Source organism: Crocodylus porosus, unplaced genomic scaffold (assembly GCF_001723895.1).
Source record: "Crocodylus porosus isolate Cpor-Errol unplaced genomic scaffold, CroPor_comp1, whole genome shotgun sequence".
Lineage (NCBI taxonomy): Eukaryota > Metazoa > Chordata > Crocodylia > Crocodylidae > Crocodylus > Crocodylus porosus.
In genome coordinates, this window is record NW_017728947.1 from 77,902,247 (window position 1) to 77,924,870 (window position 22,624).

Below are 22,624 nucleotides of genomic sequence, written 5' to 3' on the forward strand. Positions count from 1 at the left end.
ACCCACTAAGCCATGCACACAGATGTGCATACCCCTCCCATCACAAACACACTAAGTTGCATGCAATCACTGACATGCAAATACGTTTACGTACACACCAGTGCTACAGACAAATGCACTTGCACTTGGTTACAGACATGCATAAGGATGCGCACATTGGCATGACACTTTCACCTCCTATTTGTACAAATACCTAAGGTGAAAATAATGGATATCTGAGGCCATATGATTTTTCATCAGATTTCATAAATCTTGTCTCCTTTCTGCCTCTTCCTGGCCAGTGTTATGGTTACTTATCTTTCAGCTCTGGTCATGGGATAGTCCTGTGGAACTCAATGGCACCGTGGGCCAGCCCTTCCGTAAATACAAACAGTTATGACCCACCTGACTATCAGGACAGCAGGAGGCCAAAGGCTGATGAATCTGCTGAGTGGTTGCTTATCAAAAGGGATGCACCTTGGAGAGCTGTGTCTGTTGCTGCTGTAACCAGGATACTGTGAAGTAAATCCCCACGGAGACAGCCAATCACGTCCTTGCTGGGTTAAAGAGCCGTCATGATATCGATATGTGTAACAATAACAAATGGCTTTGAGATGGCTAAATAATGGATCCTCCTGTCTGACCTGCCAATTCTGAGACGTGTTCATCACCCCAAAGACAACAGAAGAATTGGGCTTCTATATCATTAATTTTCCTAAACATGCAGCAAAGCTGGGAAGTGGATTTTGTGCTGTGAACCCAGTTGAGCTTTTAAAACCAGAGATAAATTGTTTCCATGCACTGACATTACAGCCAAACATCTGTGAGTAATTAAAAATTCACCAAAGAATTTGACTCTTGGCTAGGGAGTTGTCTCTGAGTGCTTGTACAGGGCTTAATAAGCCCTAAAACCTGCCCCTGTAAATCCTGAGATGGGGATGAATGTCAGGGCCAGATTGAAGTGATCTAAGGCTACTGGGATCAGTGGGTTTAGGAGCTGAAGTGCAGAGGCTGGGGAGAACATTGTGGGGTCTGTTAGTTTTGGAGTCTGTGTGGAGGGGCTCTGGGTCTTTTAATCTCCTGCCAAGTTTCAAAATAATAAAAATCCAGATGGAATCAGGGATGGGGAGTGGATTGAGAGTAACTGCACTTGCCTTTCCTAGTGGACTATACAGGTAGCATGAAACATATAGGAGTGGTTGTACAGTAGGATGCAGGGGCATTAGAATTGCACAGGGCAGAGGCCCTGTCCTAGGATAGCAGGCACATTACAGGACCAGATCAAGGGACTTTGCAAGAATGTTGGGCCTAGGGTTAGAATAACAGGAAGCTGTGGGTCATAATAGAGAGGTATCTGTTGCTGTGAGGGAGGTGAGAACTGCATTTGCGGTGGGTTCCTGGTGAGGGCTGAAGTACTTCTACTGCATGTTGCCCCTCAGGAACTGAAGTTATGAAACAAGTGCAGCCTTCTTAGGAACTGTGCTGAGCCACAGTGGCAGGGCTAGTTCCCTTGACCACAGTCATACGAGTGGCTAGGAATTCTTTCCTCTCCCAGGCTCTGAATTCAGGGCCCTTGCTTTGCAATAGGGGAGTTGGTGAGTCCACCGCATATGATACAGCAAACATCCTGGGACAGCTAAGGAGGCTACTGCTTATCTTTGCTACCAAGGGGTTCTGTAATGTGAACTTCTTCCCAAAGGAATCACTAGCAGATCTAGTATCTGTGGGAGTTTCAGCCTGCAAATAATTTGGGAGAATCACTAGCTGGTAGTTTTTTGAAAGGAAGGATACACTAGTTTAAGACTACTTATTTGCTGAGTCACTGACTCACCATATAAAACTGGGGCCAGTTATTCAGCTTCCTTGCAAATCATTCAGACTGATTTGCTGCAGAATGAACAGAAAGCGCGTTGGTATTTTGCACTTGTAAGAGTGTCACATTTGTAACAAGATACTTAAGGGTCTCCCAGGGTTTCTGTGACAAACCCCTTATTTGTGATGCTTGATTTTACTCCCTGTTCAGTTGCTGATGGCCGTGTGAGAGGCTTGTCAGCCTGGATACATTTGTGTTCCAGAGAGCACTGCTGAGATACAAATTATGATGTGATTATTTATCATATGCAGAGCTATGCAAGTCTGTGTTATGGCCAACCAAAAAGAGGCTTGGTTCCGGCTCGAGTTAACTGACAGGTGACTTAGTGAAGTGCAGTAGGTAATATGACCAGCTTTTGAGAGGGTCTGAGAATTTAACAATGCCCATTGACATCAGTGGATGTCATCAGTACCTTGCAGCTTTGGGTGTTAAATGTGGACTTGAGCAGATGCTGCTAAGAGCATTCTGCTACTGTATGTCCTAAGGTGCCTGGTACTGTATCTCTATGCATGGCTTCTGTGCAGGTTGTCACTGTTCCATGTAGGGAATGGCTGCCTTCAGTACTTTTCACCAGTGATAAAAGTAGCTAAAGCAGCTAAGGAAAGGCAGCCATGTGGGTGGATTTAGTGGCCTCCCTTGTTTTGAGCAGGAAGAAAATACAGGCTCCTTTTTACCTCTGCTGGGAAATTCCTTTGTCTCGTTTTCTGCATCGGGGTGTCAAAGATATAATCTGTGGGCTGGCTGAGGCCCATGAAGCCCTATCATCCAGCCTGAAGTGCTGCCCCTGGAGTTGACCCACTTGCCACACATGGCATGTGCCAGACCAGCCCCATGTGCAGGGTTCAGGACATGTACCACACGTGGCACTGATTCCAGCTGACTCAGGGCACACACTATATGCGGTGCCCACCACACCTGGTATGGGACACATGCAGTATATGGTGCCTGCCCCAGCTGGTTCAGGACCTGTGCTGCATGTGATATCCCCTTGGCCACTCCAGGACAAGCTTTGTGTGCATTTTAAGTCCTGGGCTCATTGGAATGGGCACTATGTAAGTCCCAGACTGGCCTCACATGGGTGTGTGTTCAGTGTAGTCCCAGACTGGCCAGAGTGAGCACTGCATGTGCTAGATCCAGCCCACAGGGCCAGCTATACACTGTCCATCTGGCCCATGGACTGGTCCTGTGGCACTCATTTGGCCCATGGCACCAGGTAAGTTTGACACTCCTGTCTTGCATGGTGCATGCCACCCCCATTCCCTGCCGTCATCCATTGGTTTGGCCTAACATTCCTTTTTGTCCTATGACAGGTCCCTAGGATCTTCTGGGAGTTGTCGACAAGGCGTGTCCTCTTCATGGAATTCATGGAAGGTGGGCAGGTGAATGATAGGGCCTACATGGAGAGGAATGGCATTGATGTTAATGAGGTAACATCTTCCTACCCATCTCTCAAGTTGGGCACTGAGGGTGTTGTAGAGATGGGAATGGTGATGATAATAGACACTGTGGCACTAAGGTTGCTAGTTCATGAAAAGCCAAAAATGATGTCACACATACACATACACATAAATAGAACATCTGCAGTGATGCCTCTAAACCAGAAAGACAACAGACGGAAGGAGGGGTCAGGAAGGTTATCTTCAGCTCACATATCCTGCAGGATGTTGAGGTGCACAGATTGAGCAAAGGGAGTTCATATCTCCAGTACTTGGTGTGGTCTGCTGTAGGAAGCAGGGCTGATCAGAATGCTCAGATGCTAAATGGACTCTTAGTTTTTTCCATGATTGTAGTTCCTTTTATTCTGGAAACAGTCTCAGCTCTGGGCATTTTGTAGCTACCTCTCTCTTTCCCTTGTGTTTTGTCAGGATTTTAGCTGTGTGCTTTAGGAAAGTGTCACTTTAGATCTAAAAACCCAACAGTAATGGGAGTTTCACTTCTATCCCTAACAAGATCCTAGAGTCCCTATGTGGTGAGAAGTAAAACAGAGATTATAACTGACTCTGGTTATTAATTCATTTGAAAAAGTCATAATGTCAACCTCAGTTTGCTGACCCACGTTCTAGCTATGGAGCTTATATTCTGCTTTCCTTAAGCTCCTGCCCTGTCCCTCTCTGTAGTTGCTATTGGGTATTGTTTTCCTTTGTTTTCTTTCCTAAATCGGTATGTAATGTTTCTGTACTCAGTCAGACAACAGGAATATTTCATCTCAGAGGTGACTGCATTTTACTGGTGGTTGAGTAATTCCTGTGTGGGGTATAAAGATGGTCATCAGCAATCCCTCAGCTCAAGCATGATCCCTGCCATGGCTCATTGATGGGCCTTGAGGTTACTTAAGAGTCCAATCCTTGAGCCCCAGATCCATCTGTGAAGTTGCAGGTGTTTCCACAGGGGAAAGTAGGCCATCCAGGAGGGTAAGTAGGAGGGCCCAGGGCCCAAGGCCCTGCCAGTGAGCCCTAGGGAAGGTAGTCCCATCAGTAGCCGGACTATCAGTGGCACAATGCGGATGGGCACATGCTGCACCCCGAGGGTCCCCTTGGAGTCTGAAGCTTCCACCTCTGGCACCTCAGAGGTGTCTACCCAGATGAAACCCATGGTTCCAGGCTCCATGCAGACGGAGCCTCTGGCTCTTGGCTGTAGGGGCTGCCTGGCACGTTTCCAGGCACATGCGACCAGGAGCATGGCCACCTCCCCGTGTGAGATTTGCTCTACTTTAGAGTCTCTAGGGCACCAGATAGAGGAGCTCAAGGCCGTAGTCCAGAGATTGCGTGCCATCAGGGATGACAAGCGGGAGATAGACTCCTACTGCCAGGCCCTTCACCCCCTGGAGTCTGAGGGTAGACCAAGGTCACCTTCCAGGATAAGGGAGGATTTGGGGATCTCCCATACTGTCCAGCCAGGGGGTTGGACCAAGGTGGTCAACAGCCCCAAGGCCTGCTGTACCAAGGTCCCCTCCCCTCTGGAGCTTTGCAACAAATATGAACCTCTTGCAGACCCAGTAGAGCCTGCAGAGCTGCCAGCTCCCGCAGACAATGCAGGCTCACTCACAGCTACCATCCCTGCTCTCCCTAAGGCCACTTGTAGAGTGGTTGTTGTGGGAGACTCCCTCCTGAGGGGGACTGAGGGCGCAATCTGCTGCCCCAATCCCTTAGTTCGGGAGGTCTGCACTTCCTGGGAGCCTGTATCCGGGATGTAGCCGAGAGGATCCCAAAACTCATCCGGCCCACCGATCACTACCCTATGCTCCTTATTCATGTGGGCATGAATGACATGGCTCTGAGCAATCCCAGCCGGGTCATGAAATGCTACAGGACTTTGGGAGTGGGGCTTAAGGGGTTGGGTGTTTTCCTTGATCGTCCCAGTTTTGGGCTATGGGCTGAGGAGGGAGAGGAGGATTGAGGTAGTTAACCAAAGACTGTGGCTCTGGTGTCATCATGAAGGCTTCTGCCTCCACACTCATAATCCGCTCTTTGGTTTGATAGAGGCAGTGGTCTGCTAGGAAGAGATGGCTTCCACCTCACTGCGCTGGGGAGGAGGCTCTTCTTAGTCAGATTGGCTGACCTGCTTGACCAGGCTTTAAACTTAGCCCGCCAGGGGATGGGGGGGACTACTGCCACAGTGAGCCCACTGGGCAACTTGCAAACCCAGTAGGCTAAGGCACTTAAGGGAACCCACCTCTACCCCAGCCCCAGAACGATGTGTAGGGCAGGCAGGGGCCCCCAATGGGACACTTACATTACTGCACTCCAATGCCAGGAGCTTGGGGAATAAACAGGAGGAACTGGTCCTCCTGCTAAACAAGAATGACTACGATCTCATAGGGATAACAGGGACCTGGTGGGGCTTCACCTATGACTAGGCCACAGGTATAGATGGCTATACCTTGTACAGGAGAGATCATGTGGACAAAAGGGGTGGGGGTGTAGCTCTCTATGTCAAGGAAAGCTACACGTCCCTGGAAACTGATATTGCCACCCAGGGTGGACTGCTGGAGACTCTCTGGGTTAAAATCCACGGTGAATGTGGCACAGGGGACACAATGGTGGGAATCTACTACAGACTTCCTAGCTAGGATCAAGAGCTTGACCAGGAATTTGCCAGAGAACTGGCTGCACACTCCTGGTGCATGGTTGTCATGGGAGACTTCAACTACCCAGACATCTCGTGGGAAGAGTACTTGGCCAAATGTGAACAGCCGCAAAGCTTCCTCATGTGCATGGATGAGCTCTATCTGACTCAAGAAGTCTATGGACCAATAAGAGGCAAAGCGGTGGTCGACCTGGTATTGACAATGGGGGATGACTTAATCAGCGACCTAATGGTCGAAGGGAGGTTAGGAGACAGTGACCATGAGCTGATCACCTTCACCATCTGTTGTAAAGCTGGCAAGTCAGTCAGCAATGCAGAAGTCCTTGACTTCAGAAAAGCTGACTTTGATGAGCTCAGGAGCCTTGTTGGTGAACATGACCAGATGGGGAGGGGAATTCAGGTTGAGTGGTTGCTCCTCAAATGAGCAATCCTGGAAGCACAAATAATGTTTATCCTGTCTTGGAGGAAAGGAAGCAAAAGGGCACAGCAGCCCCCTTGGCTCTGCAGTGGAGCTCCTGTGTTTAAAAAGAAAAGCCTATCAAAGATGGAAGACTGGATCCACCTCAAAGGAGGAGTTTTCTGCACTGGTCTGGACCTGTAGGGAGCGAACCGGGAAAGCCAAGGCTGCAACTGAACTCCAGCTGGCTCCATGTATCAAGGACAATAAAAAGTCCTTTTTTAGTATGTGGGGAGCTGGAGGAAAAGCAAGGGTAACGTTGCATCCCTGGTAAACCGTATGGGACAATTGACAACTGACGCCCAGGAAAAAGCCAACCTGCTTAATGGGTTTTTCACCAGCCCCAAGGCATGGCCCTGCTTAATACAGTATGGGATGGCCAGGGTGAGGGAGAATTGTTACCCTTCATCAATGTAGACCATGTGAAGGAACACCTTGAGAGGCTGGACACCTTCAAGTCATCTGGCTGAGACAGTTTACACCCCAGGGGACTTAAGGAGCTGGCAGGCACCATAGCTCAGCCACTGGCAGGGATTTTTGAGAACTCATGGCACTCAGGCGAAGTTCCAAAGATTGGAAGAAGGCCAGTGTGGTGCCTATCTTCAAGAAAGGGAGTGTAACAGGGGGGCTTCTCAGGGCCAGTCTACCAATGCCCCGCCCTCCTGTTTCTGGACCAACCGCCCACCTTCTCACCTGCCATGCCTTGATGATAATCTAATTAAGTTGTTAATTAGGTGGGAGGCTGCCCATTTCTTGCCCTGATGCCAGGGGGCGCTATCTGCAACTCCATTCCTCCCCTGCATTACAGCCCAAGCCTTACAGATGGCATCCATGAATGTTAATCTCACCAGCCCCACACTGGGCCCCAGAATCCTCAAATCAGGACCCCTGTAAGATCTCTCAATTCAGTCAGCCTACCCCACCCTCATTCAGGGCTGCCTAGCTCCCTGAAACTATTTTCCCTCTCGGGTGTGGTCCCTCTGGGACCTTTGGCCATGCAGGCCCTGGCCTCGCCTCCAAGGCCAGTTGGAATCCCAGGCCCTCAGCTCTGGGTGTCTCTCGCAGTGCACCCCTGGCCCTTTTGACTGTTCTGGTCCTGGCCCCAGCATTGACCAGTCGAGGGTACTGTAAGTTGGGCCTCTGCGCCTCCAGCCCACTCTCTCTTGGGTCTGCCCTCTTGTCCCTATTAGGGGTAACCCACCCGGTTGTGGGAACTCGGGTTATTAAGGTGCCCTGACCCACCTTTCACTGGGGTGGTAACTGGCCTGGCATTTCCTGGAGGCTCCCACTCCACTGAGAGCCCCACCAGGCCACCCACTCCTGGCAGGATGCAGTTTCAGGTCATGCCCAGGACCAGGAGCCTCCTAGCCATCCCCTACAGCTCCTGCCCTTACCTCCAAAATGTTGCGTGCAGCCTTGTGGCCTGCCAGCAGCATATTGTTCTGTTTATATAGGTGGCCTGAGATCTAAAATGGCCACTGCAATCAAGCACCTGTTGGCTGCTTGGCTGAGCTCTTAAAGTGGCAGGCACCCACAATGCCCTGCCACAGGAAGGAAGGCAGATCTGGGGAACTACAGGCCCATCAGCCTGACCTCTATCCCAGGGAAGACCTTGGAAAAAATTATCAAAGAGACCATTCTTGACAAATTGGCTGTTGGCAACATCCTGAGGGACAGCTGGCATGGATTTGTTGCAGGTAGGTCTTGCCTGACCAATCTCATCTCCTCCTACAACCAGGTGACATCACCTGGACAAGGGAGGAGAGGTTGACATCATATATGTTGTTTTTAAAAAAGCCTTTGATCTGGTATCCCATGATCATCTCATAGAAAAACTGGCCAACTGCGGCCTTGGCTACATCACAGGCTGATGGCTGCGGAATTGGCTCTGTGGTTGGACCCAGAGAGTGGTCATTCATCGTGGTGCGCTGTGACCAGTGGAGTCCCCCAAGGCTCTGTCCTTGGGCTGTACTGTTTAACATCTTCATTAATTACATGGACATTGGTATCAGAAGTGGACTGGCTAAGTTCGCTGATGATGCCAAACTTGGGTAAAGCGTCCACACCCGAGGACAGGAGGGTGATCCAGGCCGACCTTGACAGGGTCAGAAAATGGGTGGGCAAAAACCTGATGGCATTCAAAACCTTGGGAAGAAAAACCCGCAGCATGCTAATAGGCTCAGCAGTGTTACGCTTGTTAGCACCACGGCTGAAAGAGACTTGGGGGTCATGATTGACCACAAGATGAATATGAGCCACCAATGTGATGTTGCAGCTGGTAAAGCAAGCAAAACTCTGGCTTGCATTCATAGATGCTTCTCAAGCAAATCCCAGGATGTCTTCCTCCCGCTGCACTCAGCCTTGGTGAGGCTGAGTGCACCAAGACTACAGCATCCGATTCTGGGCTCCACAATTTAAAAAGGATGTAGAGAAGCTCATGTGGAGAAGAGAGTCCAGAGGAGAGCCACGTGCATGATCAGAGGTCAGGGAAACAGACCTTATGACAAGAGGCCGAGAGCCATGGGACTCTTCATCCTGGAAAAGCGCAGGCTCAGGGGGATCGTGGTGGCTGCCTTTAACTATATAAGGGGTGTACACCAGGGGAACACCTGTTAACCAGAGCGCCCCAAGGGATGACAAGGTCAAATGGTCACAAACTCCTCCTAGACCATTTCAGGCTGGACGTAAAGGAGAACTTCTGTACTGTCCTAGTACAGAAGTACAGGCCCCAAACGCCTGGAACAGACTGCTGCCCGAGGTGATGCAAACACCTACTCTGGACTCCTTTAAGAGACATTTGTATGTTTATCTTGCTAGGATCCTGTGACCCCTGCTGACTTCCTGCCCCTGAGACAGGGGCTGGACTTGATGATCTTCCGAGGTCCCTTCCAGCCCTAATGTCTATAAAATCCATAAACTGGGATATCCCTCCTTTTCCTTCCTCTGCTTTCTCCTCTCTGCTTTGAGGGCAGTTGGTAAAGCACTTTGGATTTGTCAGGGTTGAAAGAGTCTGTAGGAAAGAAAGACATTACCCCTTGCAGGAGCTGAGACCAGGCTTGGGGGAAAGTTTTTGAATCATTGAACAATGTGTTAACCCTCCCCTCCCAATCAGTGAGTGTTGATTGAGTCTGTGCTGCCTGCCTTTTCCCCTGTGCGCTATTGATGAGCCTCAAAGCACCACTTGGTTGACTAGCTATCAAAGAGCTACGGCATAAAATCAATTGTACTTAATCCGTCCATCTGCCTGACTCTGAAGTCTGGATGCTTCCTCCCCCTCCTCCCTTTTTATCCATGGCAGAGTTCACACAGCGTCAATTAAAGATGTTCCAAAGAACTAGCAGGGGAAGGGACCTGTGAGCTTGTCAGCCCACTTCAGGTGAAGATGTTCACTGTGTCCTCACAGCTGCCACCAGATCTCATACACTCTGTGAATACAGAAAACATGTAAATTTTTCAGTAAAACCTTTGGCACATGGGGGCCAGCACTTGTGCCTCCTTGACCTTCTTCTTTAGCTGATCTATAAATTTCCTCTTCCTCTACTTCTGGGCCCATCGGGAATCAATGGTGATCTACCCAAGGTCCCTTGGGCAGTGAGGCAGGCAGCTGCCACCACTTCTTTTGGAATTAAGTAGGGGAAATGCTGGGATTAAAACCAAGTGGACTTTTTCACTGCAAATAGAGGCAGTGCTGTGGTGAGCAAGCCAGAAGCCAAGGCCAAGTGTAGAGGTCATTGTATTTTCCCAGCAAGACATCTAGTCAGGCTGCCATTGTTATTCAAGGGTTTTTTTTACCCAGATTCTCACCAGCAGGTGGCAGTATGGCCCCTCTCTTGCACTTTCCTTTCCTCTCCCCCTCCCTGCTCCCCTCCAACCCTGGTGCACACATTTGTTAGTCAGCTGAGACGTGGAACCTCATGAGTAACACTCGCATCAGAGCTGCAGTTCAAGCCTTTGGGCTTGCTGCACATATTTGGGTCACTAGGTTGGTTGAAGACTGCTCCCCCACCTGTGAACAATCAGGGAGGGCTGAAAGAGCCCACCACTGCAGGTCACCTGCCTGCTTCCCTTCACTTCTCCCCAGTGGGGACTGTGCAGCCTGGTATCCATCATTTGCATAATCGCACTTGGCTGCTACCACCCTTCAAAATAGAGCAGCCAGCTGTAGTCACGGAAACGTAATTAGGAAACATTTCAATGTGATTAACTCTGAGATCCATCCTTGTCTGTCCTACCCATTGTGAGAGTCACGGTGGGTGCCTGCTCCTCAGCACCTGGGCTGCTGTGCAGTGAGTTCTTTCTAGAGCAGTGGTTTCCAAACTCCCTAAAGTCACAGAACCCCTTCATATCACTTCTGCTGCTGCAGAACCCATACCCCTGGCTCCCCAAGCCACGTAAGCTGACATGGAGCCAGGTGATCTGGCCTGGCAGTAGCAGAGCACCGCCTTCCAGCCTGCTCCAGCATTACCCCCAGTCTCTTTGCGGAGCCCCGGGGACCTGTTGCAGGAGCCCAGGGTTCCACGGGGCATAGTTTAAACACACTCTTCTGAGAGGGCCTTGTGCTGGGGAGAAGTGCCACATGGGCAGTGCTGGAGACTGAAGGCCTCCCTGTGCTCTCCTCCTTCTCTGAGATGTGCAGGATGAGTAATTGGAGGGAAGGATTTCTTCCAACTCCTGTGAGGTAGCTCCCTCCTGGCAAGTGGTCCATTCAGCCTTTGCCATCCCTGTTAAGGCTGGTGATTTCAGGGTCTAACTGTACATGTGAAGTTTATGATGTGTAATAAGAGCCTAAGTTTTGAAGGTCTTTTGGCCCCTAACTCTGGCCCCAAGAGCTTGTCTGAGACATAGCTATTCATTTCACATGGAGGTTGCAGGACAGCTAGCAGATAAAATGGCTTTGACCCAAGTCTGACATGATCAGATACTTTAAAAGCTACAGCTTTTAAAACCTGAAGTGACAGGTACCCTAGACACACCTTAGACTGAGAGGGGGCAGAAAACTGTGCATCCTATTGCTTCTTGATCCTCCTTCCCCAGTGCACCCTGTTTCTTGGCTCTGTCCCGAGGTGGTATTGGGATTCGTGACATAGAAGTCTTTGTATTTCATGCCTGACTCTCCAATCCAGCCACTTGGTACCATTTTTTAAGAACTGGAGTCTAATGCTTCCCTCTACTTATTGTGGGAGTCCTGATATGCTAACAGGCGAGCACAGATAACTTCTTGCTGAAGAGAAATGAAAAGAGAGTGACCTAGCAGCATTTGGGAAACATAGATTTTCATGCGAGTTGTGGGTGTAGCCTGTAGAAATATATAACTGTCTACCTCAGTAGCTGCTCCCAGACAAGGACTAAGCAGTCATGACAAATACAGCTGGATCACACTGTCAGCCCACTAGGACCTGAGACCAGCTCATTCCATTAGCGAGTTTGAACCTACACACACAGCCAATCGTGGCAATAAATTAAAAGCAGCATGAGCTGCCTTCTCTCTTCCTTTGAGGAGTTGTGTCTTATGCAGATTCCTTCCTCCTAGAACTGGGTCTTTGCTCCATGGCTGATGGTAAGAGAACAGCAAGGAATGCTGTCCAAGTTTTGGGGAGTTTGGATTGGTTGGATTGGTTTGGGACTATGAGAAACAGGGTTCAAGAGTGGAATTTGCATCCAGATTTGGAGCTGAGTTTCCTCAAAGACCTAAGGCAGAGGGTCCCCCTCAGGTTCGGAAAATCCAGATGGTCTGTGTAGGGGCCAGATGCTTCTAAAGTTCAGATGCTTCCTAATTTTCCTCCTCACTGCTTGGGACTGCACAATTGTCTGAAAAAGCCCAGGGGACAGGTGTTCTAGTGCGTTCTCCAGGACTGCTTCCTTCCAGTTGAGCTGGAGTCTCAGCGAATGCAGGTTTTCCTGGTGTTCTTTTGGGACAAGGGTGTGACAGGATAATTTAAAGAGCAAGCTTCCCAGACTTTTTCTAAGTCACAGAAGCTTTTGGTTGGAGGAAGGGCTTCTGTTGGAGACTTGCTTGAAAAGTCCATTTTGGCTCTCATTGCATCCTTTCCTATTTAGGCCACTGGGGGAGCTGTGTTGCCACATCTTGGCATTCAGGTTCCATGTTGCAGTGGAACCTCGGAGTGGGCTGATTTGGAGCCAGCCCCAAAATATCACAAACTCTATTAAAAAATGGAAAACATTGCCATAAAGAACAAAAATGAACTAAAACAGAAACAAACAAAAATTAAAACATAAAACCAAACCAAACAAAAAGATGGCGTCTCAGAAGACTTTGTCACTGCAGGATAGAAAATCACAAGGCCATTGTCAACCTGTCTGGCATCGGCAGTTACTGAAGCTCTGTGCCTGGATTTGGTGTTGGTGTTGGTGTTGGCTGGGTAAATGTCTGCAGTTACCTCTGAGCTGCTCAGTTACACATCTGGAGGGTTTTATTTATTTTTTTTTAAATCGACTACTATGGATTGTCAGCAAAATAACAGTATGGATCTTGGAGTGCAAAACCTGGAAGAAGTATGTGGTGGAGAATACAACCTTTAATATCAGGAGATCTGACTTTCAACAAGAGGCATTGATCCCATAGAAACTTTGTCTGTTCTTCTATCTGCCTAATCTGTCTTTCTGTCTAATTTATCTATATCACTCATCACCACACCATATCTGTAACATTTTTAGCTGGGTGGGGGAAAAGCTTTCACTAAGAAGGATTTCTCTTATGTAGCAATGCAACCTTGAAAAGTAAGTTGAGCCTTTCTCTTCTAAATGGAAAGGATCCCTGAGGTGAAAACTCCCTTCAAACCAGGTTACTGACATTTACTTAATGCCGTCTGTAGCAGGATTATCATTAAAGCTGCCCAAAAGCACATTAATCTCTCTGGATCCGTCCGAGCGCTGGACTGTAATGGCATTTAATCAGGGAAGGCTTTGATTTCTAAAGACAAGTGCAAACACTGAAATATCTGCCCGTGGAACAGTTACTTATTCATGTGCGAGTGTAGCTTAGGATGTGAATGCAACTGGGATTTGGATGATAGGAGTGAAGCACAGGGAGAATGGTTGGTTGCAGGGGAAGGAGCTTGCTGTGAATTATGAAGCTAGGGTAGTTGTGCTAGGATTAAAAGCAGGATCATTTGGAAACGGAACTGTTCCTGTGTCAGGACATCAGGGTGTTCGCAGCCTGGGATGGAGCAAACATGTGTCCAAGGCACTTTGAAGCTGTTTATAGCATGTTTGGTGCAGGAAGATAGAGGAGAACAGAAATGTTTAAAGCAAGTTATTTTATAGACCCCCACAATTAAAGAGATGCCCCCCTAAATACAACTATCCTTATGTGAAATCTTTCATTTGGACCCACCCTGTTTATCCTAGTGGAAGGTCTGTCTCCATCTCCCCGGAGACCTCTTGGTCAGCAGATTGTGTGAACGATGGATGTTTTAAATGGGCAGGAAGCTCACAGTGTGTGCTATAATGGAAATAACTAGCTAGCACAGCTCAAAAGCCCAATTGCAGATTCCATTGAGATAGCTGTGGCTTGTAGTTTGTACTGTGTCAATTAATTACATAAGCCATCCAGCCTACAAGCAGAAATGAGACCATGTACCACATGTCTCTCTTCACCTGTGACACCCTGTACAGGTGTCACAGATAGTTCAGTAAGTTTACAAAGCACTGTATATTAATAAAACAGTAGAAGAAAACTCTGAAGGTGCCTAAGATGAGTACCTGTGTTTCTAGATATATGGCAAATTTACATCAATGTAATTGGCATGACAATGATAAAAAAAAAAAAAAAGAGAGTTGGACAGAGGATGCAAACCTCTACACTGGGGTAACTTTTCCTAATCTTGTAGAATTTCCCTTAAAAGAATCAGGGGTAAAACCCCACTGGTAAATTGAACTGGTATAGGGGGTATCTGTCCACTTCCATCCCAGAGTAAACTTTTACTGAAAGCAGCCTAGTGGCAAGGCACCACAATAGCTGCCTAGTACATGAAGCTGCTCAAGGATGGCTGCACATTTGTCCATTCCTGGTCCAGGTTTAATTTACATTGATGTACCATTGCATGTAAATTACACTGGGCATGTCTACATGTGAATTCACGTGCACCTGAATTGACTGTGTCTTAGCCTAAGGCATATTAAGGCGATTTAGGCATGTGTCTACATGTGCTTGCCTTAAGGTGCCTTTATGCGGCTCATTGGGAAACTCCTTTGCAGTCTGCCCTGGTCAGCCTCCTGGACAGCTCCCCACAGCCTGCTGCAGCGTAGCAAGATGGTGCAGCCTAGCGCTGGCCAAGGGAACAAGAGCCTCTAGTCCCTCCCTAGAAGTGATCAAACGGGCCCCCGCCATAGCTCTAACCCCCTCTCCATTTTAGGCTAATCAACTTTAGGCACGATTAGCACCTTAACCCATGTGTAGATGCCTTAAGGCACCTTAATGCTATCTATGTCGACTGAGCGGGCTGGAGCCAAGCCTGCAGGGCCTCGCATTGCCACTGGGAGTCACCAAGACGAAGAAGTGATAGGGGGCTCTGAGTGGCTCAGCCCGGGGAGGCTGGGTGCAATGTGGGTGGTGGCTAGGTTCTCTCCTTGGTCTGCCTGATCCACCCCGATCCCCTCCTGCATTGTATCTAGTCTGCCCAAGCTGAGCTGCGCAGAGCCCCCAGGAGCTCACACTGCCTTTTGTGCCTTTTGCATGTGCTATGCCAGGAGTCCTCGTGGCTCCTGCTTCCTCTGCCAATTTAGTCTCAAGTTGGTCGGCACATTGACAGGTACTGCTGCTGCTGGAACCGCCACTTCAGCTCCAGCATCTGTACCTTGGAGGACAGCACCTGCCACTTCTTTGTCTTGGTAGTGCCTGGTGGCAGCGTAGGACCCCACAGGCTCAGCTTCAGCCTGCTCAGTTGACATAGACAGTGTTAAGATGCCTTAAGACATCTACACATGGGTTAAGTCACCTTAACTAATCGCACATAAATTTGATACCTGCTGTATGCTGGTAAATTTGATACCTGATCTATGCAGGTATCAAATTTAGGTGAAGTTAGCCTAAAATTGACATTTTTAAGGTGTATAAAGGGTGTGTATGTGTAGACCTGTGCCCTTAATGCACCTTAAAAATGGCTATTGTGCCTTAAATTGGCATGTGTAGACACGCCCACTGGGTTATGGGTTCATCTCTGTGCCCTTTACATGACTAACACCATAACTTTTGAACTTCTCCATTCTAATCTTTTCTCTGAGGTTTGCTACTTTTACGTATCAAATCATATCTGTAATACACTGGTAAGCTCTTTGGAGCAGGGACTGTGCTTTCTCTTTGTTCTGTCTATGGCTTAGCACTCTTCTGACTGCTGAAAGACTCATGATCTGAATTATGCTTTGGGGCTGGGATTTACCCCTCTGCAGAGAGCCAGCCAAGGGTTGTGTCTCATTTAAGCTCAAGTGAGATTCCAGGGAGCATGGGGCTTGAGCTGTTTTTTTACTTTTTGGGTAGTGGAGCTAAAACCTGTATTTCTAAGTATTTGTGCTTATACAGCTTGTAGCAGGCAACATTGATCCTCTGGCTTATGGTGTGTGCATAAGAGGTGTGATCACCAAGACCTTCAACATGTATGCCTAGGCAAAAGTAGGAGGAGTGCAGACTGCCCAAGACCTACCATCCTCCCTTGAGACCATTAAGATAAAATCCTAAGGCCAGACCGAGTCTAGGCATTCAGCACCTCAATGGTTGTAGCTTCTACCAGAGAGCAATAGAGAAGAACTGCTGCTAGAATGCCTAACGCCTCAGCGAGGGCATGTTTCTGTCAGGCTGATGTCTCTTAGCCTTTCTGCAACCAAGTGTTTACAGAAATTGAGCATGGGGAAGATCAGTGTTCCTGAGATCAGCTGCTCTGGCTCCTTATACCTCACTAGTTAGCTTGGCAAGCCATTTCTTTGGAGTTTACCCTTAATTTTTTCCCGTGTAAAATGTAGTGAAAATTAGCAAGGAACCAGTAAGCACAGGTGCTAGTGGCAGAACTGGCTTTGGACAGGTGACTCAGCAAAAGGTTAAAACAGAGCTGAGGTGTATTCAGATTAAGTCAGTCTCGGGCATCAGCATCAATTAGTTGCTAAAGATTTTCAGAGTGCTGCTTCACCTTAAATGCAAGAGAATGTGATTGCATACAAAGCCAGGGGAAAACGAGGCCCAGTTTTATTTCAAGTGTCAAATTGCAACAAAAATGGAATGAAATAAATAAATAGCATCTCTTTGTTCTTCTCTGGCTCCCTTCATCTGAGGATCTCAAAGCACGTTTCAAACACTCAAGAGTGTGGTCTCACAGTTCTCTAGGGAGATCAGCCAGCATCATTCTGTTTTACTGGTGGGGAAACTGAGGCGCAGAGCAAGAAAATAGCTTGCCAAGGCCTCACATTGAGTAAGGAACAAAGCTGGGAATAAAGCCCAGGAGTCCTGAGTGCCATTCTTAAGTGTACTGTTACCCAAACCTCATCCCACTATGACACTGTAATGGCAATTATGCACTACAGATTTGCGTGGCTTGATTCTGATCACTCACTGTTGAAGGGCAAAGTTTCAAACCTGCAGCTCTTTGCCTATGAGGGTCCCAAATCATGGCTGAGAGACACCATTACAGAGCAGAAAGCACTGGCTTCAGATCAGGGCCTTCAGTCTCCAGCCCCCTTTGCTAGTTTTATGTCAGTGTAACTGGGTCTCTGTAAAAGCCAGTTTAAAAATACAAAACCATGACAATGGCAACCACAACAAAAAAGAAAACAAAAGCCCCAACATACTCTCAAATCCAATTAACCTTCGATTAAGGTTCCAAAATCGATGCCATTCTTTTGGCCCGAGGAGGCAATATCGAGCCCTGAGAAATGAGCTGCACAACGACCTTTACTTTTAATGAGATCAATAGAAGTTAGTGTCGCCGTCTCTTAAAATAATTGGCAAATATTACAGCCAAATTAAGGCCAGCATCTAGTATCTGCTCCTGATCTAAAGAGACAGGAACAAATGGAGGAGAGAAAGCAATGAATACCGCCATATCAGGCAGCCTCATCTGGGAGTCTCCAGTGAGTTTGGCTGACCAATGAACACATCACATGGTTCATACCAAGACCAGACTTAATCAAGTGAGGGTGGAGGGATGCAGCCAGAAGGATCATTCACATCAACCTTCAGTTGTTTCTGAAGATTGGGGGTGGATCAGCAATGCAGTTATTAAATCTTGATGATGCTTCTTGTATATCATTTGGCACTGTGTTACTGTACAGGTATATAGGGACAGCACAGCTATGCAAATGGCCATGTTATTTTGGATTGTGCCTAAGCTGTGGTTTGCATACGCTGCTTGTTATCAACACGGATCTTATGACAGTCAGTTGTGCATAATGGCAGGCCATTTTAGGGTTACTCTTTCCAGATGGGCTGTATGTATTATAGGGTTGCTTTCTCCTGATGGCTCTGTTGGACGTGCTGATTTGTTGTTGAGTTGCATGTGGCTACTGGGCAGTTGCCAGAAGTTTGTTGTTATAGAGTTGCGTATGAAGGTGCTGCATATATAACATGAGTTGACCAAAGAGAGATCGTAGGGAGATTAACCTCATATGTTTCTTTGATTTTTCTACCCAAAGGCAATGCAATAGGTTCCATCTCTCTAGGCTTCAGTAAAGCATTTTATATAATGACACACAGGCACTTGTTTGTTCAGTTGGAAAAGATGGTGATTGGTAGAATAATTGCAAGGTGAGTAATGAACTGGCTAAAGCTGAGATGACAGTGGGTTGTGCTGAAATACAAACTGTCAGGATGGATGGAAGTTGTTAGTAGAATTCATTAAGGACCCTGGCACAAGAGGTGGGAGTGTGCAAATGAAATTTGTTGGTGTGACAAAGTTGGGAAGTACTGTCAATGTAGAAAAGAATCAGAACATCATATAGAATAAACTGGATGACCTTGAGGAGTGGATTAATAGAAATGGGATGGAATATATTAATATGCAGCACATGGGGAGTAACAACAAGAATTTCAGCTATAGGCTGGGAGCTCATCAGTTGAAAATTGCCTACAATTTCCTTGACCTATTAGTTGATTACACAATAAGTATGAGCTGCCGATATGATATGGCCACAAAGTGGCGTATTTCCAGTAGAGACAGCGAAGTGTCAGTTCCATTGGTTGGTGATGATACAATACTGCTTGATGGCTATTGCCATCAGGTTCCAGTGCAGTGTGAATTCATGAGCGGAATTAATTTTATTCAGTAACACACCCTATAAATTCCTCTTGCAAGACACAGGGCAAACCTATGTAATTTAGGATATAGGTTAGTCCAGCTCCATGTCAGTTTCTGTGACCCAGCTCTCTTGGTGACTACTGTATGAATTTCCCCTTATATTGATCCTAAATTGCCTCATCTTTACTTACATCCCATTCTACCTAGTTAACTCCTTGTGCAAAGCTCAGCAATTCTTCCCCCTCCATAGTTTTGACATCCTTCTGCTATTTGTAGGCAGTTATCAAGACCTCTTCTGCTATCCCTTAGCCAAGCTAGACTCTTTAGTTCTTGTAACCTTTTCTCCTAAGAAAATCCTTCCTGCCCCCTAATTTTTTTTTTTTTTTGGTGTTCTCTGAACTTCCTCCACTTCTCTGTTAATGAGGTGCCCTGCAATGAATTCAGGATTCCAAGGATAGCCAGCCATTGCCTTATGATTTGTGTCACAGCATTGCTTGGAGACCCTGATTTTCCTGGTTTTGAATGCTGTCCAGGCAAAAGGTCATTGACCTCTTTCTGTCACGATGAAAATACCTCTGTGCTTACACTGGACTTTGCTTCCATAAATCATTTCAGTCCTGTCAGTGTTGCTGTCCACCATCGCCTGTGATGGGTGTTTTATAGGCTCACCATTTGCCAGAATACTTCAAGTGTAGTGAGAGTGCTCTCTCATGAGTAGCTGGGTTTTATGTGCTATTTCTACAAGGTCTGCTGCTTGCAATTCTTCACAGGGAGTCTCTGTTTATTCCTGGGTATTTGTTGTGTAAATATGGTAGAGACAGAGATTGGCAGTGATGGGACACTGGACCTCTCTGTAAAGGGGTCAGCAGCATTGGGTTATCTGCGGGGAGATCACAGCTTCCTCCCATTGATTTTTCTGCAGGGTTTTTTCAGAATTCTGTTCCATGAATTGACCATGACTGTTCACAATTCGATCTTTGTTGCTTCCTGGTGATTGGTCAGGAAATCTTGTACAATAGATCAAGTAAATCACATGCTATATGATAGAGTTATACTCAAACACACCATGTATTTTCCCTCCTGCTGCTTGTTACAAAGCTGTGGAGAGGTGCACCTTATTGCGTACCTGCAGCAATGCCTCCAAACACGTGGTTGTGTGCTCTGAGCTCTAGGTGCAACTTGCGAGTGCAAAGCAGGAAGAGAGTGAAGTGATGTGTAGCCCAGCTGTCAAATCATCAGAGCTTAGATTCCAGGTGGCCACTATGGCATGCTAAGACTTAACTGTTTCTAGAGCAGGCAACTGTTAACCTCCCATTAAGTGCTTAGAAGCTGCACTTTTGAAAGTGGGTATCTGTGCTTGGTGTTAGGGCACTGTTTTAGAGAATGATTTGAGGGATTGAGCAGATGCACTCACAGCATAAAGAAGACTAACAGACTAACCCCTGTGCCCCAGGTTGGTGCTGCACTATAGACAGTACCTTGGGTGACTCAAAATAGGGTGCTATATTGGGTTAATATATACCTCACTGTCCCTGAAATAATGACATCCATATCTTTAGGCTTGATCACTAGTAGCTGGCATGTTTGCAAAGCTATTAACCTCTGTCTCCACTCGCATGTAACTAATGTCTTTAGAAAACAGCCACATTTTTTAGTCCAGGCATGAACACACACACTCATCCTCACTAACATGTTTAGAGAACAGCTAGATTTTTTAGTCCAGACACGAACAGCCGCACACGCACACAGCTGGGGACTTGTACACTCATGCTCCCATCAGAGAGAGCTCTTGGTTTTCAGCAGGAGAATGGAGTGAGAGGACTGTGTAGTGTGCTACCTGTGGCCTGGGTGCAGACAAGCTGCCTTTCCACATATGGAACACAGATAGTGCCTCTTTTATTCTCCTTGCCTTGTGATTAACCTTGATGAATGTGTTTCAGTCTTTGCCAGTGGTCCCCATCAGCCTGATGTGTTCAGAATCCCAGCTGGCTCTAGGGATACTGCACCGACAGGAAGAGGATGCACCTCCCAGTTTTTGAGCCAGCTCACAAGTGGAGGCTGCTAGCTCAGTACCTCCTCCTATCATGTTCTAGGTCCTCCCAGCATTCACAGGGAAAGAGGGGGAGCAAGACTTCTGTGTTTGAGAGGGAAGTTTACATGGGGGCAGCCTTTGCTAGGCTGCAGCTCCTGCCCTCTTCATTTAAAACTGCCTTTTGTCCTTCTTCCTGGCTTGTAAGAGTTCCTGAGTGTGGATTCTGTTCCTGGACCATAGTTAACTCTGCCAATGTACTCCATCTCTGACCCATAGTACCCCTGATCAGCCAGTCTTGGACCTCGTGGTACTACCAGTGCTCCTGGATTGGAATACTAACCTTGGATCTCATGCAGCTCTACCAGTAACTTTAGTCCTGACCCATGCTCCACCACCCTGTTAAACCACTCTTGGACCGTTGCAGCTCTGCCAGTGCACATAAACTCTGAACTGTGGAGCTTGGGCCTATTGCAGCACTTCAGTCCTGACCTATTGCACCGCGCCATAGCAGGCCTGGACCCTAACACCCTGCTGTGCTGATGCACCCTAATCCTGATGCCTAACACCCATGGCTATACCAGCTCTGTCCCCTCTCCCTGCTCTGCTGGCGTGCTTCGATCCTGACTGGCAAGCAATCCTTCACTGTTCCAGGCCTCCAGATCTCCTGCTGAGGCATTGGAATTCCACTCACTTTGGACCAAAGCCACAATAGACAGCTCAGTGTCTTTGGTTGAAAGGCTGATGCTGTGATCTGAGGTGGAATTAGAGTCCAATCCAGCTGGCCTGCTAACCTAGCACAGGATCTGGGTCTGTACTTGGATGGGAGACCACTTAGGATCACCTGTTTGCTCCAGTGAACTCTGTTGGTGGTTCAGTAGGGTACAGTCAGTGCTGGTAGTAGCATGCTGGAATGGTGGTAGGTAGGGGTGTTGTGCTACAGAATATGGTCTGAGTGGCTCAGCAAGGGCAGTATCCTTCTGACTGTACTGGTCCCAGTACTACTAGAGGAGCTGTTTATTCCTGACTCCTTGTAGCCATTCCCACAGTTCTCTGCAGAGTTAAGGAAGGAGTTGCTTCCAATCCCAGCTACGCAAATCTCAGCGTGGGGAGCAGTCTGCTCCTCCTGCAGATCCTTCCTGGCAGATCCTTCCTGTAATATGGGAGTCTTTCATTTCCTGTCTTAGTGGAGTAATGCTGTGCAGCTTCCAGACCACTGCCACCTCCCATGCCAGAGGATGGCATAACAGTGGTTGGCAGCATGGTCCCTGCAGAGCGCTTGGGATCTTTCTCTTCCTGGTTGGCACTGTTATTCCTGTTGTCCTTATGCAGATGCCCCTCCACCCTCCAGGAGGGCTTGCTGCAGTGAGGACTTCTGGTTTGATGGTTACTCTGTGTTTGTAGTGAGATAGTGGTAGGATTATTTATAATGATTGGCTCACAGATGCCTCTTCGGCATCCTTCTGCAGGGGCCCTGTAACTTTCTGGTGGAGGGAGGGGTGTGTGCGTGCACACGTGCATGCATGCTGTTGAGTAGCAGAATCAATACACTGGGGATGCCTGGTCCCCCTGCCACAGTGCCATGCTGGGCTTGAGGCTGTTTACTTACTCTAAGGAAGCTTTTAACTTTAATAACATTGCACAGTGATAAGGAGGCAGCAGCATGAGGGGACATGGCAGTGACAGGATGATTTAAATGGCCTCTCGGTGTCGCTTCATCTTTGCAGACATCATAAATCAGATTAGGACTGAATTGAGCCAAGGCAAGGAGAAGAAGGGGCAGTGTGAGGGAGGAAGGGAGACGGACAATCCCGTGGTAGAAAGCAGATTGATGGGCCTCCCCTCTCAGCACAGATGCAAGTCCCCATATGTGTCTCAGGTGGACATCCTCGTTCTTCCCCAAACAGGTGCCTCCATCATTGCCCATTGGGTGGGTGCTTTGTGTCCACCCCTGAATACAT

General features: G+C 47.7%; 1 protein-coding gene across 7 annotated transcripts in view; it reads left to right on the forward strand.

Annotated features, from left to right (window-relative positions):
* ADCK1 (aarF domain containing kinase 1) overlaps positions 1–22,624 on the forward strand; it is a 133,605-nt gene that overhangs the window by 104,981 nt on the left and 6,000 nt on the right. For all 7 annotated transcript variants that reach the window (XM_019552120.1, XM_019552119.1, XM_019552118.1 and 4 more), the window contains one exon: positions 3,163–3,279. In XM_019552120.1, the coding sequence (XP_019407665.1) occupies positions 3,163–3,279 (117 nt within the window). The remainder of the gene's footprint in view (positions 1–3,162; positions 3,280–22,624) is intronic.